The 13699-nt window shown below is 38.7% G+C and overlaps 1 protein-coding gene across 4 annotated transcripts in view; it reads right to left on the bottom strand.

The window, feature by feature from the left end:
- flt4 (fms related receptor tyrosine kinase 4) overlaps window positions 1-13699 on the bottom strand; it is a 186715-nt gene that overhangs the window by 54474 nt on the left and 118542 nt on the right. For all 4 annotated transcript variants that reach the window (XM_057850913.1, XM_057850912.1, XM_057850914.1 and 1 more), the window contains 4 exons: window positions 12923-13058; window positions 12354-12462; window positions 8731-9081; window positions 4998-5144 (listed from right to left, as the gene is read on the bottom strand). In XM_057850913.1, the coding sequence (XP_057706896.1) occupies window positions 4998-5144; window positions 8731-9081; window positions 12354-12462; window positions 12923-13058 (743 nt within the window). The remainder of the gene's footprint in view (window positions 1-4997; window positions 5145-8730; window positions 9082-12353; window positions 12463-12922; window positions 13059-13699) is intronic.

Below are 13699 nucleotides of genomic sequence, written 5' to 3'. Positions count from 1 at the left end.
CATGCAGCAAAGGCATTTAGTGAACATGTACAGAAAAATTAGAGGACAAAATAATTAATTAATAATTAACAAAAATAACTGAATAATAATTTGTGTATTATGGGTATGATGTGTAGATGTATGATTTGTGTATGAATCACTTCATAATTATTGTGTTTTATGGTGCAGCCAAATACTTTCCAGCTTTCACAAAACCACAGTTTTTGAGACTAATATTTTTGGTCAGGGGTGTTACTACATGGAGGGGAAAAACACTTGTGTGTGTATTTGTGCATACAGTATGTTATCTTGAAAGAAAATAAGGGATGCAACAGTAAAAGTCATTGGAAATTTGGTTCGTACGGTTTGCACTGATATAAGCACGATAGTTTTTTTTTTGTTTGATAGAAGTTACTTCATTCCAGGAACTTGTTCGTAAGTCGAAATGGTCGCATGTCGAGCAGGATTTTCCCTTAACTCATTCACTCCCAGCCATTTTCACCGGAGCAAGGCCATTCGCTCCCGGCCGTTTTACTGGATTTTGACTTATTTTGCAAGGCCCACAGAAAATTCTGTTCTATTGCTATAAAAACATGGAACCCACCAAAAGAAAGATTAGACTCTCTTCTTTCATCACAAAAGAAAGTTTGTTCATATCTTTTTCCATTCTTTAGAAATCAGCATTAGAAAATAGCTTAGGTTGAGTAATTTTCCAATTTCAGATGAAAAAACAGAGAATTTGAACTTTTTGTGAAAACATACATTTCAAACATAACTTTGACTTTAACACAGCTATTTTTCGCTTTTGTGACATCCCAAACATCTGAATAATGTTTTCGTTCTACAAAATACCATAAACAACAAGACAAATGGAGCTTTTGATCGCAAAGTAACAATTTATTTACACTTAACTAAATTATTGAACTGTTGAGCTATTTGCACAAGTAACAACGGGGAAGGCTCTCGGCTGCTCCCGGTTGAATGAGGTGGCTCCCAGTAATCTGATGAGTCCGGATCAAGATCAGTCTCACTTTTTTCATCATCTTCATCATCTTCATCCTTGGTTTCAAACTCGGGCTCAGGAGTAATGCAATGTGAGCTCCACAGAACGCGTGTGGAACCTGACGCTGTTGTGGCCGTCACCGTCTGTCTCATCAAGATAGATTTTATTTTTATCCTTCTTTGACGATGGTTTCGTTTTCTTTTCAGAACACTCCTCCAGTGTCGCTTGCCTTTTTTTCCCCGATCGTTCTCCACATTTTTCTCAAATTCTCACACGTCTTCACAAGATCCCTCCAACTTCCGTTTCCTGACTATTTTTCTTCACTTCCTTTCTTAGCCCGAGATAAGTTCTTACAAAATGCGCTACTGCCCTCCAGTGGCCAGTTTTATTGCTCTAAAATGAGTTTTGAGCATTGTGCATTGCAGTTTAGCTGCAACAGAACCTAGAGATGCCTCTTGTCAAAAAAAACTTAAAAGACGTATAAATACGTTTTTGGGACACTGAAACAATTAAAAATAGAACGTATTTATAGATTTTGGGAACAAATGAGATAAGAATACATTATAATTCCATTAATTTGCTCCACAGCCCGAAAACCTACACTATATCCTTAATAAATGTTGCTCTTACTATTTCAAATAGCAATTACAAAGAGCAAAACAAATAAATTATGAATAAAAATCAGAGTAATAATATAGTGATAGTAATAATAATGCCTGTAATAATGTAACGAATCAGGTTCTTATGTGGTGGATGTATTTTGCGTGGTGTACCTGATTGCACCGTGTGGATGACGACTGAGTGAGAGAGAGTGCATTAGAGTTTTTACTTTGACTTTTCGTGTTCTGTTGTTGTATGTCAGCTGCGGCGGACAGTAGGCATGTTGTGTTGCACAGGTTCTGAAATAAAATATTCAAAACCTGACGAAGCTGAAGATTTCTTTGGCGACGTTACTACATTTAATAACTGTCACCTTAAGCGGCATGGAAAATGAATGAATGAATGAACTTATAAAGACTGGTGAACGGAGGAGGACCACCGAGATCGTAGACATTCTACGGCCGTATTGTCGAGCCAATTCACGGACGCACACACCACGCTCATATTTTCTGATTATTTCCATCTTCATTTCAATGGTAAGCCTCTCCTATTCCCTTTATTCACCACCTGCACTAACATTGTTGGAACCCATGTTGATTTCTCTCACAAGAAAATCCGCCGTGCGTCCGTCTTGCGGGAAAACAAAGAAACTGCGAGCTGTCATAAATCGTCGTATTTCAAGCATGTCGGATGTAGAAAATGGTGAGTCAAATTTTACGTCGGATGTCGAAAAGATCGTGTGTCAAAGCGATCGTATGTCGAGGTACCACTGTATAACCAGAGCTCTTTTCATTTCTTTTTTTTTTCTTTTCTTAGTGAACAGGAAGGGGTTATGGGTGAACAGAAGAAAAGAAGGAGAGACAGAAGAAACATGTAAAACAATCAGAAATACATTGAACGCCTACACCAGCTATGAATATAATGGGGCTATCACCAGGTAGATGTATTTCCGGTTGACACCATGTGGGGGGGCCTGTTATTTAGGGAAAGAGGGAGGGGGATCTCAAAGATAAGTGATTGAGAGGGGTGGAGTGTACACAAATCAGCCCTGTGATCTAGAACCCAGTAATCGTGTGAATCCCTTGTGAGTGTGAGCCCGTTGGCAACCCACCCTACGCCGCCCCATCCCTAATCATGGCACCGAGGTCATCCAACCGAGGGCGCCCAATCACATCCAGCCATGCGTGAATCCCATCAAACGTGTGTTGGGCCGGGGTTCTCTCTCGCTAACTTTTTAAAATAAATATGGCGGAAAACACAGACAAGACTAAAAAAGCAGTTTCTGCTCTTGCACTCCTCTTTAAAAGAAACTGCTGTATTTTAAGCCAAAACAACTGTTGTGTTTGATAGAACAATATGTCTTTATGCTGCCATAGCAGATTAATGGCGCACTAAGCCTCCGAACTATTTTTAATTTGTCCATTTTACCCTGAAAACCCTCATTTACAGACGTCGCGCAACCGCTTTTGTTTCAACCCAGCCATAAAAAGAAGGTAAGGAATTGTATTTATTATTCAAAATGTCATTTTTAGCTAAGAATCATTAATTGATGTCTAATATTTACTTTAAAAAAACAAAACGACTTTAAAAAATTATTCACGCGCATATTTTACACTTTTAAACAAATTATGTCACAATGAAAAATTTAGCGTCTGTTAAAAAGTCAAGGATATCTACCTCATAACTATCGCTTAATTGTATTTTGTTTGTTACTGTCACATATTCCCCGATATGTTAGATGAGAAATAATCGATCCAAAGAAAGAAAAATTGAAAAATAACATTTCAAAGGGTAACTATATGAAAAAGAAAATCTCAACTACTCCTTGTTGTCTGCGGTTTCTGCATCGTGACCCTTGTTATATCACCATGTTTCACTCATAAAATCCCCCCAAAATCCGACTGTGGCCATTCACAGCTAAGTCTTGACACTCGGTGATACATGCTACATGGAGTTTTTGGATCGAAACAAGGTAAGTACGCGATAATATCTCGTTAAAATCGTGGCGTCTTTAATTCTGCTCTCGCGTGCGCTCGCCTCCAGTTAGGGATTTGTTGTTCAAAAAAAAAAAAAAAAAAAAATTTAAATGCCCTCCTGTTCAAAATTTTTCTTCCCCTGGAAAACTGAGATTTTAAGCTTTCCAATGATGTATTACACATGCAAATAGGACAATTTTGAAATTTGGCCAAATTGGGGGTCTGAGCGGAACTTCAAGTCACTTTAGTGTTTTCCACCATATTTATTTACACCATATATATTTGTATATGTATACTAAAAGGATATATAGATGTTAAACTAAGGAATACGTGTTTTAAATAAATAATTTGGATAAAAAAGAGAAGGCGCTGTATGGTAATTGCAAACAGGAGCCGCAGAGCATGCAATGTGCCCTCTTTTTAATCTTCCCCTCTGCGAGTCCGCAAAACCGTATTTATTACATGTTTTTGATCTGGTATTTCGATATGGAGCAGCAAGAAGTTAAAAACAAACTGAAGACGGGGGAATTGAAAAGACAAACATGCACTGGTAAGAGTGGGGTGTGGAAAGGCTTCAAATTGAATGTATAAGTGTAACGACTGTGGCGCTTTGCTTTCATACTAGAAATAAATTTAACAAACTTTTTCAGCGTTATTTCATTGTGTGAATGCATTTATAATGATCATAAGAATATGTAGACTATTTAACATTAAGAAAACTTTTTTTTCTGCCAACTGAGAATTGGTTACAAAAGACAGGCGTTAATTTGTCATCATTATGCACAGGCATCCTCACAAATTTAATCACGCAAAATGCAACCAGTCTGTTTTCAGCAAGCAGTGCTTTGTCATGGTCTTACTGGCGCATCCCCTCCCTTTCCTCCTTCTCCTGAGTCCTCGGAAAAAAAAAAAAAAAAAATTGGGGGGGTTTTGTGCTCGTGCCTACAAAAAAATACAAAATTTCGTTTTTTATTTTGCGGGCTCAGGCCTACAAATAAAACAAAAAATTCGGGGGGGGGGTTTGGGCTCGGGCCTGCAAATCAAGTTAATTGATCGGGCTCGGGCCGGGTCGGGCTTTAATACCGGCGGACCCGGGTCGGGTCGGGCTGGATTTATTTAGGCTCGATCTTACCTCTAGTCACTGTTAATTATCAGCCCATTATAGAACGTAAAAGGCCTCTGCACTTGATTATTATACATTTTTTTAAAGCTTCTTTTGAACGTTATTGGCTACCTTTAAATATGACCCATGAAAAACACTATCATTGCCACAAATTGTTAATGTGATGCATGTCTGAACTGACATTTGAGGCATTTTTTTCAGGAGAGGGTTCACATATATAGTAAATTTCGCTGCCTTTCATATATGTATACTTGGTAGAACAACATAAAAACAAGAAAGTCACTGCCTGATAAATTGTGCTGACGTGTTCACACACCTGACATTTGATGGAGCGGCTGGTTGTCTTTGAACCACGAAAGGTGGGGCAGAGGTCTTCCCTCCACATCGCATTCCATGTGAAGCGATTCTGTCACGTTCACAGTCTGGTTGGTGAGACTGCGCTTGTAACGAGGTGCCTCCAGACCTGAAAACATACACGCACGGGCACACAAAATGTGTAATTGCATTTGTGGAATGCCATGTCAGTGATAAAGTGAGTGATCACAATGTGATTGTGCCAAATGTATACAGTAAACCTCTCGATATTAAGGGTTCCTACTTTCTATTACTCATTGAAAATCTTTTGAAAACGATTCATTGTTGTTTTTGTGCTCTGGACAAAGCAATTATGCTACCATTTTAGCACCACCTGGTGATAAAATGGACATTTGTGTGTCCATAAATGAGCGCTTGAGATGTCCTGTTTCATTGTTGGTCCATGAATGCACCTCATGCCAAGTCAATAATGAAATTAAGTTTTTTTTCAGCTTCAGTTCCGAAACGCGGTGTCAATTGCGAACTGTTTCCGATGTAACCAGACCGAATAAAAAGTCTTTTGTATATATTTTCCCATTGCCAATACTGCACAGCTGTGTGTCAAAATCCCAAAAAATGGCATTCAGAACAACACTTATTTTAATACCGCTTTTGTCGTGGCATATTTGTTAGCCCGTTTTCGACGTCATGTCGGTTTGTGCTTGAGTGTTATTCAGGACAATAAAACAGTTGTCACTTGAAGGTGACTTGTTAATGTAGAACAATGTAACTAATTACAATAATTTATGTAGCTTGGGTTGAGTACATGCTCACAGTAAGGAATTATAAGGGTTGCTATATTACTAGCTTTAAGTGCTCTGCCACAATGTGTGCGCCAGATTACGAACCCTATTCGGGAGCTCGTCAATTATTTGCAAGGGGTTCACTGTACTCAGTGTTCACACAGGACAGAAGAGAGGGAGAAGGTGAAGAAAATCCCATTACAGTGTACATCTATCAGGCAGCTGAAAAACGTAACAATATGCGCAACAGAACACAATGTGCGGTTCAGCCCTGCGGCAACTCAGCTAGACTTTCAGTGCCGTTGATGCTATTGTCTTCATTATGTGAAAGTAGATTTGCGTGGGCTGCCCGATGCATCCTCTGTGTGCATTTGGAAGCCAGGTCTACAGTGTGATGTAAGTTTTCAGGGAACAGCTCATGATTAACTACAGTTTCTCTTTATATATTAGCAGTAGGGTTGTTCCAATCATGTTTTTTTGCTCCCGATCCGATCCCGATCGTTTTAGTTTGAATATCTGCACCGATCATATACATTTTGGCAATGCATTAAGAAAAAAATGAATAAAACTCGGACGAATATATACATTCAACATACAGTACATAAGTACTGTATTTGTTTATTATGGCAATAAATCCTCAAGATGGCATTTACATCATTAACATTCTTTCTGTGAGAGGGATCCATGGATAGAAAGACTTGTAACTTTGTATATTGTGACTAAATATTGCCATCTAGTATATATATATGTTCTCTGCGTTGGGAAATAATATAGGGTGTTAAGAAAAAGATCAATTGCTACCTTGCTTCCCCACAAGGCTTCCCACGATATTTCTAATCGTAGGGAGCGGGATTGTAAGGCTTTAGCCAATTAAAAAAAGGCTCCTAAGGCTGCCAAAATTCACTCTACTCATTTTATGCTGCCTTTTAGCTCTCTATATAGGTAAAACAGCGCCATTACAGATTGTGCGCGACAATGCGTGAGTGGGTCGTGCAGCGTATGCATTAATTGCATTAAATATTTTAACGTGATACATTTTATATTAAATTATTACCACCGTTATCGGGATAAATTTGATAACCCTATCTTAAGCCTAAACTAAAGACTGTGGGATGAGTAACATATTATGTCTGTAACGTTAAATACAATTAGAAAACGATTTCATTAAAAAAAAAAAAAAAAATATATATATATATATATATATATATGTATATAAAAGGCATGTCTGATACTTTTTGCCGATTCCGATACTTTGAAAATGACGTGGTCGGACATCTCTTATTAGCAGTGTTGTCAGTAACTCGTTTCTGTAATCTGATGACTTTCTTTCAGTAACGAGCAATCTAACGCGTTCGTTTTTCCAAACCAGTAATATGATTAAAGTTAGTTTCCTTGTTGTCTGCGCGTTACTATTTTGTTATTGCCTCATAATATATGTAGTATGAAGTCTATTGTAGTCATGTACGGAGAATACAAAATGTTAGAAAGGTTCCCATCGTCTCACAATGGGTTCATTTCCATGGTAACCACTCAACGTTACTTCCTGTTTTGGTCTCGAGTCACACGCGCTAAGTGTTTCGGTACTGAGAAAAGTGTGATGAACATGGGATGCGCATTCGAGCCGAGTGCAGATGTGCGAGGGAATGTTGATCTGTGTGCATCCATGAATGAACGTGAATATTTTTCCTTCATCCTGGAAGGTTCCAGCGATAGGCTGAAGCCGCTGCAAGAGCGGACGTTTCATAGCGAGTCGGCGAGCACTGTCTATATCATATTCGTGTTGCACATTTATGCCGTGAGGTGACGTGTTCGTTTAGCATATTCGGGATGTGTTGTAAGTCCGATTGAGTGTAAAGTGCTTAGTTGCCGCCACGTTTTGTGGCCAAATTGACCGCCTGTGTGTACGGCGCACTTGCGGTTGTGCGCGCGCATTCGTGCCTGCCCCCACCTTTGTCTTTATTGCTCTGTTTATTGCACAATTCATTTGCGTGTTGTTGATTATTGTGCAAGCACTGAAATGCTGTTAACCCTAACCCGAAGCTGAGAATTTTTAAAAAATTAGGCTTAATCTTTGAGTTAGCGGGGGTTTAATTAGTCGGTGGAGTTGAGTTCAACAAAATCCATGCATTTTGTCAGTGATTTGTTAGTTTCAGGAGCCCAATATTGATTACATGCAATATACTATGTGCAATACTTACTAACTGCAATATTCAATGCCTCACTGTCAACTTCTGCTACTTAACTTCTATTCAAACAAATTCTATGTGAAATACTTATTTTTGTGCAATATTCAATGCCTTCACTGTAAACTGCTGCTACTTCAACTATTTGCACTGCCTGAACATAGGACTACCTCATACATATTTTATATTTATTTAGATTTTATACTTTTATTCTTGCAAGTCACTTTCGAGTTTTTTAAAATGTGCAATGTTCAGTGCCTTCACTCTCAACTGCCGCTACTTGACTTCAATATTTGCATTGCCTGAACATAGGACTACCTCATACATATTTTATATTTATTTAGATTTTATACTTTAATTCTTGCAAGACACTTTCGAGATTTTACTTGTCCTGCACTGTAAAGGGAGATGCTCAACCATTTCATTGTATAGCAGTATAATGACAACAAAGGGCTATTCTATTCTATTCTATTCTATTCTATTCTATTCTATTCTCGGACAGTCAATTACATGTAATGCCATTTTTCTTTTGTCATTCTTATGTTGAGATGGCAAATGGAGAGAAAAATGGTAAAAAGTAACTGATAAATTACTCTTAAAGTAACTTAGTTACTTTGATGACAAAGTAATCAGTAAAGAAACAAGATTACTTTTTGGAGGCGTAATCAGAAATCGTACTTTAAGTACTTTTTCAAGTAATCTATGACAAACCAGAATACTAGACACATATGGGGATGAGTTGGCTGACTTGTTTCTTTGTGTCCCTCACCTTTGACAAAAATATATCTGAAGAGACAATGCTTCTCGCCTCTCCGTCTGCTCTTAGCCATACACACATAGCGACCCTCGTCCTGCAGCTGTATAGCGGGTAGAGTGAAATCCAGGACCCAGCTGTTGGAGGCTTCTTGGAATATATGCTGGCCATCAAGGACATCAGCGTAAAGGTGCACGCTTCTGCAGTCTGGCTCCTGAGGCTTGCCCTGCAGGGCAATGTGATCCAGACGGTACCACTGCAGCTGCTCGTAGGTGTAATTGTCGGCACTGCAGGATAAAGACACCTTCTCTTGCTCCAGGGGATTCTCTGATGGATGCACATCCACGCTGAACCCTTCAGGGATGGCTGTGGATACACAAAAACAACATTTTAAAGGAGACATTTAATGAAACCTTACTTTTTTACTTATGTACGTTTACATATAATCATTGTCAATGCACTGATGCCAACTTTTCAGGCTACCCTTGCAAAAAACTTTCCCTGAAGAGCGCAAAAAAAAAAAGATAATTAGCATGTTGACTATAATGTAAAAATATAACAACCATCGTGTTAATACATGATAACTATTATGTAAAACGTGATAAGTATAATGTAATAATGTGATAAGTACTGTGTTTGAATGAGGAAACTGTTTGCAGAATGGTTAACACGGTTCATATTTGAACAATTTTATCAAGTTCTGTTTCATGCTTGGGTTCAAAAATATGAAGATTTTTACAGTTATTGAGCACAGTGGATGGTGTTAGAATACGTATCTGCACTCAGACTGATTTTAAAGTGCATGAGACTGCACAGGAGGCATAATTATGCCAACATTCATGCACCTACCTTCCTCTGCTCCACATTTTTACATGTTGGTATCATGTTTGCACACAATAGTTATCATTAGGGTTGTTCCGATCATGTTTTTTTTTTACTCTCGATCCGATCCCGATCGTTTTAGTCTGAGTATCTGCCGATCCCGATATATCCCGATCCGATTGCTTTTTTTTGCTCCCGATTCAATTCCAATCATTCCCGATAATTTTTCCCAATCATATACATTTTGGCAACGCATTAAGGAAAAAATGAATACAACTCGGACGAATATATACATTCAACATAGAGTACATAAGTACTGTATTTGTTTATTATGACAATAAATCCTCAAGATGTCATTTACATTATTGACATTCTTTCTGTGAGAGGGATCCACGGATAGAAAGACTTGTGACTTTGTATATTGTGACTAAATATTGCCATCTAGTGTATTTGTTGAGCTTTCAGTAAATGATACTGAAGGCCATGCCCAAATGCATGATGGGAAGTGGAACCATGACTGTGCGTAGTGCTACCAATTGATATATCTTCTCTGCGTTGGGAAATAACATAAGGTGTTAAGAAAAAGATCAATTGCTACCTTGCTTCCCCACATTGCTTCCCATGATATTTCTTATCGTAGGGAGAGGGACTGTAAGGCTTTAGCCAATTAAAATAAGGCTCCAAAGGCTGCCAAAATTCACTCTACTCATTTTACGCTGCCTTTTAGCTCTCTATATAGAGTCTACCCACGTACCACGTGTTCGCGTAGGGTTCCGCCCACTTGTCCGTCAAAACATAGTGTTAACCTATTACGGCTACGTACATTTCTCCTATTTACGGCGTGTTTTTCTGCTCCTTAACATTAATAATCAAAATGGTGAAGGCGTGTGTGGCTGTTGGTTGCACTAACAGAGAAGATGGAAGGAGAGACTTGAAATTTTACCGTATTCCGAGGGATCCAAATAGAAGAGCGAAATGGACGGCTGCAATTCGACGTGAAAATTGGACACCAAAAAATCACCACAGACTATGTAGTAGTCATTTTATATCCGGTAAGATGCATTTAATATATATTTAGAGGGTTTTGGCCTGACAACCACAATTAAGATCATTGCTAGGCTAATCGCCGACAACATACGACGTAGTACGACATAGTTTCAAATTCAAGATGTTTGTGACTTCCCTATCTTCCACCATCGTTATTTTTTGAATAATATTTAGCTGGTACCAAGTAAAAGAAACTGGCCTCGTCTACGGGGCTGACAAATAACCACAATTAAGATCATTGCTAGGCTAATCGCCGACAACATACGACGTAGTACGACATAGTTTCAAATTCAAGATGTTTGTGACTTCCCTTTCTTCCACCATCGATATTTTTTGAATAATATTTAGCTGGTACCAAGTGAGGGAAACTGGCCTCGTCTACGGGGCTGACAAATAACCACAATTAAGATCATTGCTAGGCTAATCGCCGACAACATACACGTATGTATGTAGTGCGTGCTATCGCTAAACCATATAAACATTAAAAGCCTTAACTCCATTGACAAACGACATGAAATACATTAGACTTGACAGTGGATGTTAGCAATAACAAAAGAATTCGAATTGAAAATTTCGTAACTCACCTTTCCAAGCACAAGATAGATTCCTGCCAAACGAGGACCTGTTTCACCCAACCAGCAACGAAGTATTTATAAGCGTCCAAGCTCTTGAAGTTTTTCGTGAGAATAGGCTGATTTTGTGTGGACAAGATCATTTTAAATATCAGCGTAGGAGATGTCAGGCAGACAGGGCGAAGACAGTGGGTCGAAAAACATCGATTTGGGCATCAAATATGGATCTGGCGACTGTATAGAACGAAGCTTTTCCTCATAACGCCTTTTATGCAACAGATCCAGTGAGTTTGCGGCATCAGAAAGCACCGGGTCTTCCATGAAATGCATTTTAAATTGCGCCATCAATTGAAATCAATGCAAATACAGAGTCAAAATGACGGACAAGTGGGCGGAACCCTACAGTGAACACGTGGTGCGTGGGTAGACTCTATAGGTAAAACGGTGCCATTACAGATGGAGCGCGACAGTGCATAAGTGGGTCGTGCACCGCATGAATTAATTGCGTTAAATATTTTAACGTGATACATTTTTTAAAAAATTAATTACTGCCATTATTGGGATAAATTTGATAACCCTACCTTAAGCCTAAACTAAAGACTCTGGATAAGTGTAACATATTATGTCCGTAACGTTAAATACAATTAGAAAACGATTTAATTAAAGTATATATATATATATATATATATATATATATATATATATATATATATATATATATATATTTAAAAAAGGCATGGCCGATATTTTTTTGCCGATTCGATACTTTGAAAATGACGTGATCGGACCCGATCGACATCTCTAGTTATCATGTTACAGGATTTCACATTTTGACATAATAAATAAAGTTGTCATATTATTACATGTTAACTATCAGTTCTTCTATATGCCTTTTCATCTGATTGGGAGGCTACCAGCGATAGAACGATGACTGTCAACCCTCCTAGTCAAAATGGATTGGACATCTATTGTTGTCAATGGCAGCCAATAACATTTTTTAAAAAAATAATACATTTTAAAAATCTGAGGGATTTTTTTCCCCCTATTCCCATCCTCTGAAAATTGCGCCCGATTTCTGGAAGCGTGATCGAAGACAAGAATCTTTTGTTATTAGTTCTTTGGGGCAAAAATGGTAATCCTGTTTAATTTTTTTTAAATAGTTCATGCCAAGAGCACAAATAAACATATCATACTCACTGGTTACATAGAAGTAAATCAGCCGCTCATCTTTGCCGACTTTATTCTCTGCAGAGCACTTGTACATGAGAGATACACTCGCATTGCGAATCTGAAGACGGCTCACAGTCTGCGAAGTGGAGGGGAGATGAAGTTGGCTGTCATGTGTTTCTCTGTGAGCAGACATGTAATTCATGTGTGTTGACAGCTTAACACAAAGCAAACTTAACTCAGAGATAGATGAACAAAGCTTGACGGGGTTTGTGTGGGTGCGTGCGAATCCAGTACAATGTCAGTTTCGTTTTGTTTTCCTGCAATGATTTCCTCCTCTGTGCAGAAGTGAGGACGTGCACGTGTGTTTACATGTCAGTGTTGCAGGAAGCCTGCAGAGGAAGGCTGTGCTAAAAATTTCTACTGTGGAAATGGTTCTTAATTGACAAATTTTGCTATGGTGCTCAGAAATTCAGGACGCTTCCACATAAACATCCCAGTTTACGGATTAAACTACTTATGTAAATCTTGTGTTTCACGTTATCCCATTTTGGACAGTAAAAAGTATGAAAAGTCATAATTAGACAGCCTTGTTTAACCTTTTGTCGTCCATCTACAAGTTCAACAGATGGTTTGATGGCCTCCAATTCATTTGCAGCCCCTTCCAAGCAAATGTCCTGCCAGTCCTGACAGTCTGGGATCATGTCAGTACTGCCCTTCCTGTCTGGTCGGACCCTGGAGAGAAAGACATTGATGACATCTTGCCTCATTGACATTCCGTGCAGAAAGTGGACAGTGGGGGTGAATGAGAACCATATCAAACCAGACACTTTGATGTGATATGAGATTTCCAAGACCATCCCCACATGCTGGTTTGCTTCTTATCTGAATATCGATGGTAATTTCCATTGCGTCCCCAAGGAAAAACTTAGCAGAGCATGTTAATGATGACTATGTTATGATTACATCCAAGGACTTATGATCAATTAGTGGTGTTCAACCCTTGAGTGAAACAACATTGTGTTGGACATTAAGGACTTGCATTATATTTGTGGTTTTGAAAATGTACAACATCATTTAGTGGACATACTAGTATTAATGTGCGAAAGAATGTTTCTATCGCCACTTCTGACTGTGGGAACCCGAATACATACTCTAACTATAGGCCTCGCCAGTATTTATAGGAACTATCATTCGCCAGGCAGTCGTATTTGCACATGGGTACTGCGCTTCACATGAACTGCTGTGATATTGTAGTCTGCACCAGCATTATTTACTCAACACACCCACCTCTGGCAAAATAAAACCGTGAAAACTAAGCTGAAAACAGGAAGCCGAAAACAACTAAATGAAGACCGTCGAGGATACAACAGCAA

The sequence above is a fragment of the Corythoichthys intestinalis genome, chromosome 11 (assembly GCF_030265065.1).
Source record: "Corythoichthys intestinalis isolate RoL2023-P3 chromosome 11, ASM3026506v1, whole genome shotgun sequence".
Taxonomy (NCBI): Eukaryota; Metazoa; Chordata; class Actinopteri; order Syngnathiformes; family Syngnathidae; genus Corythoichthys; species Corythoichthys intestinalis.
Note: the sequence above shows the minus strand (reverse complement) of the source record. Positions and strands in the feature narration are given on the sequence as shown.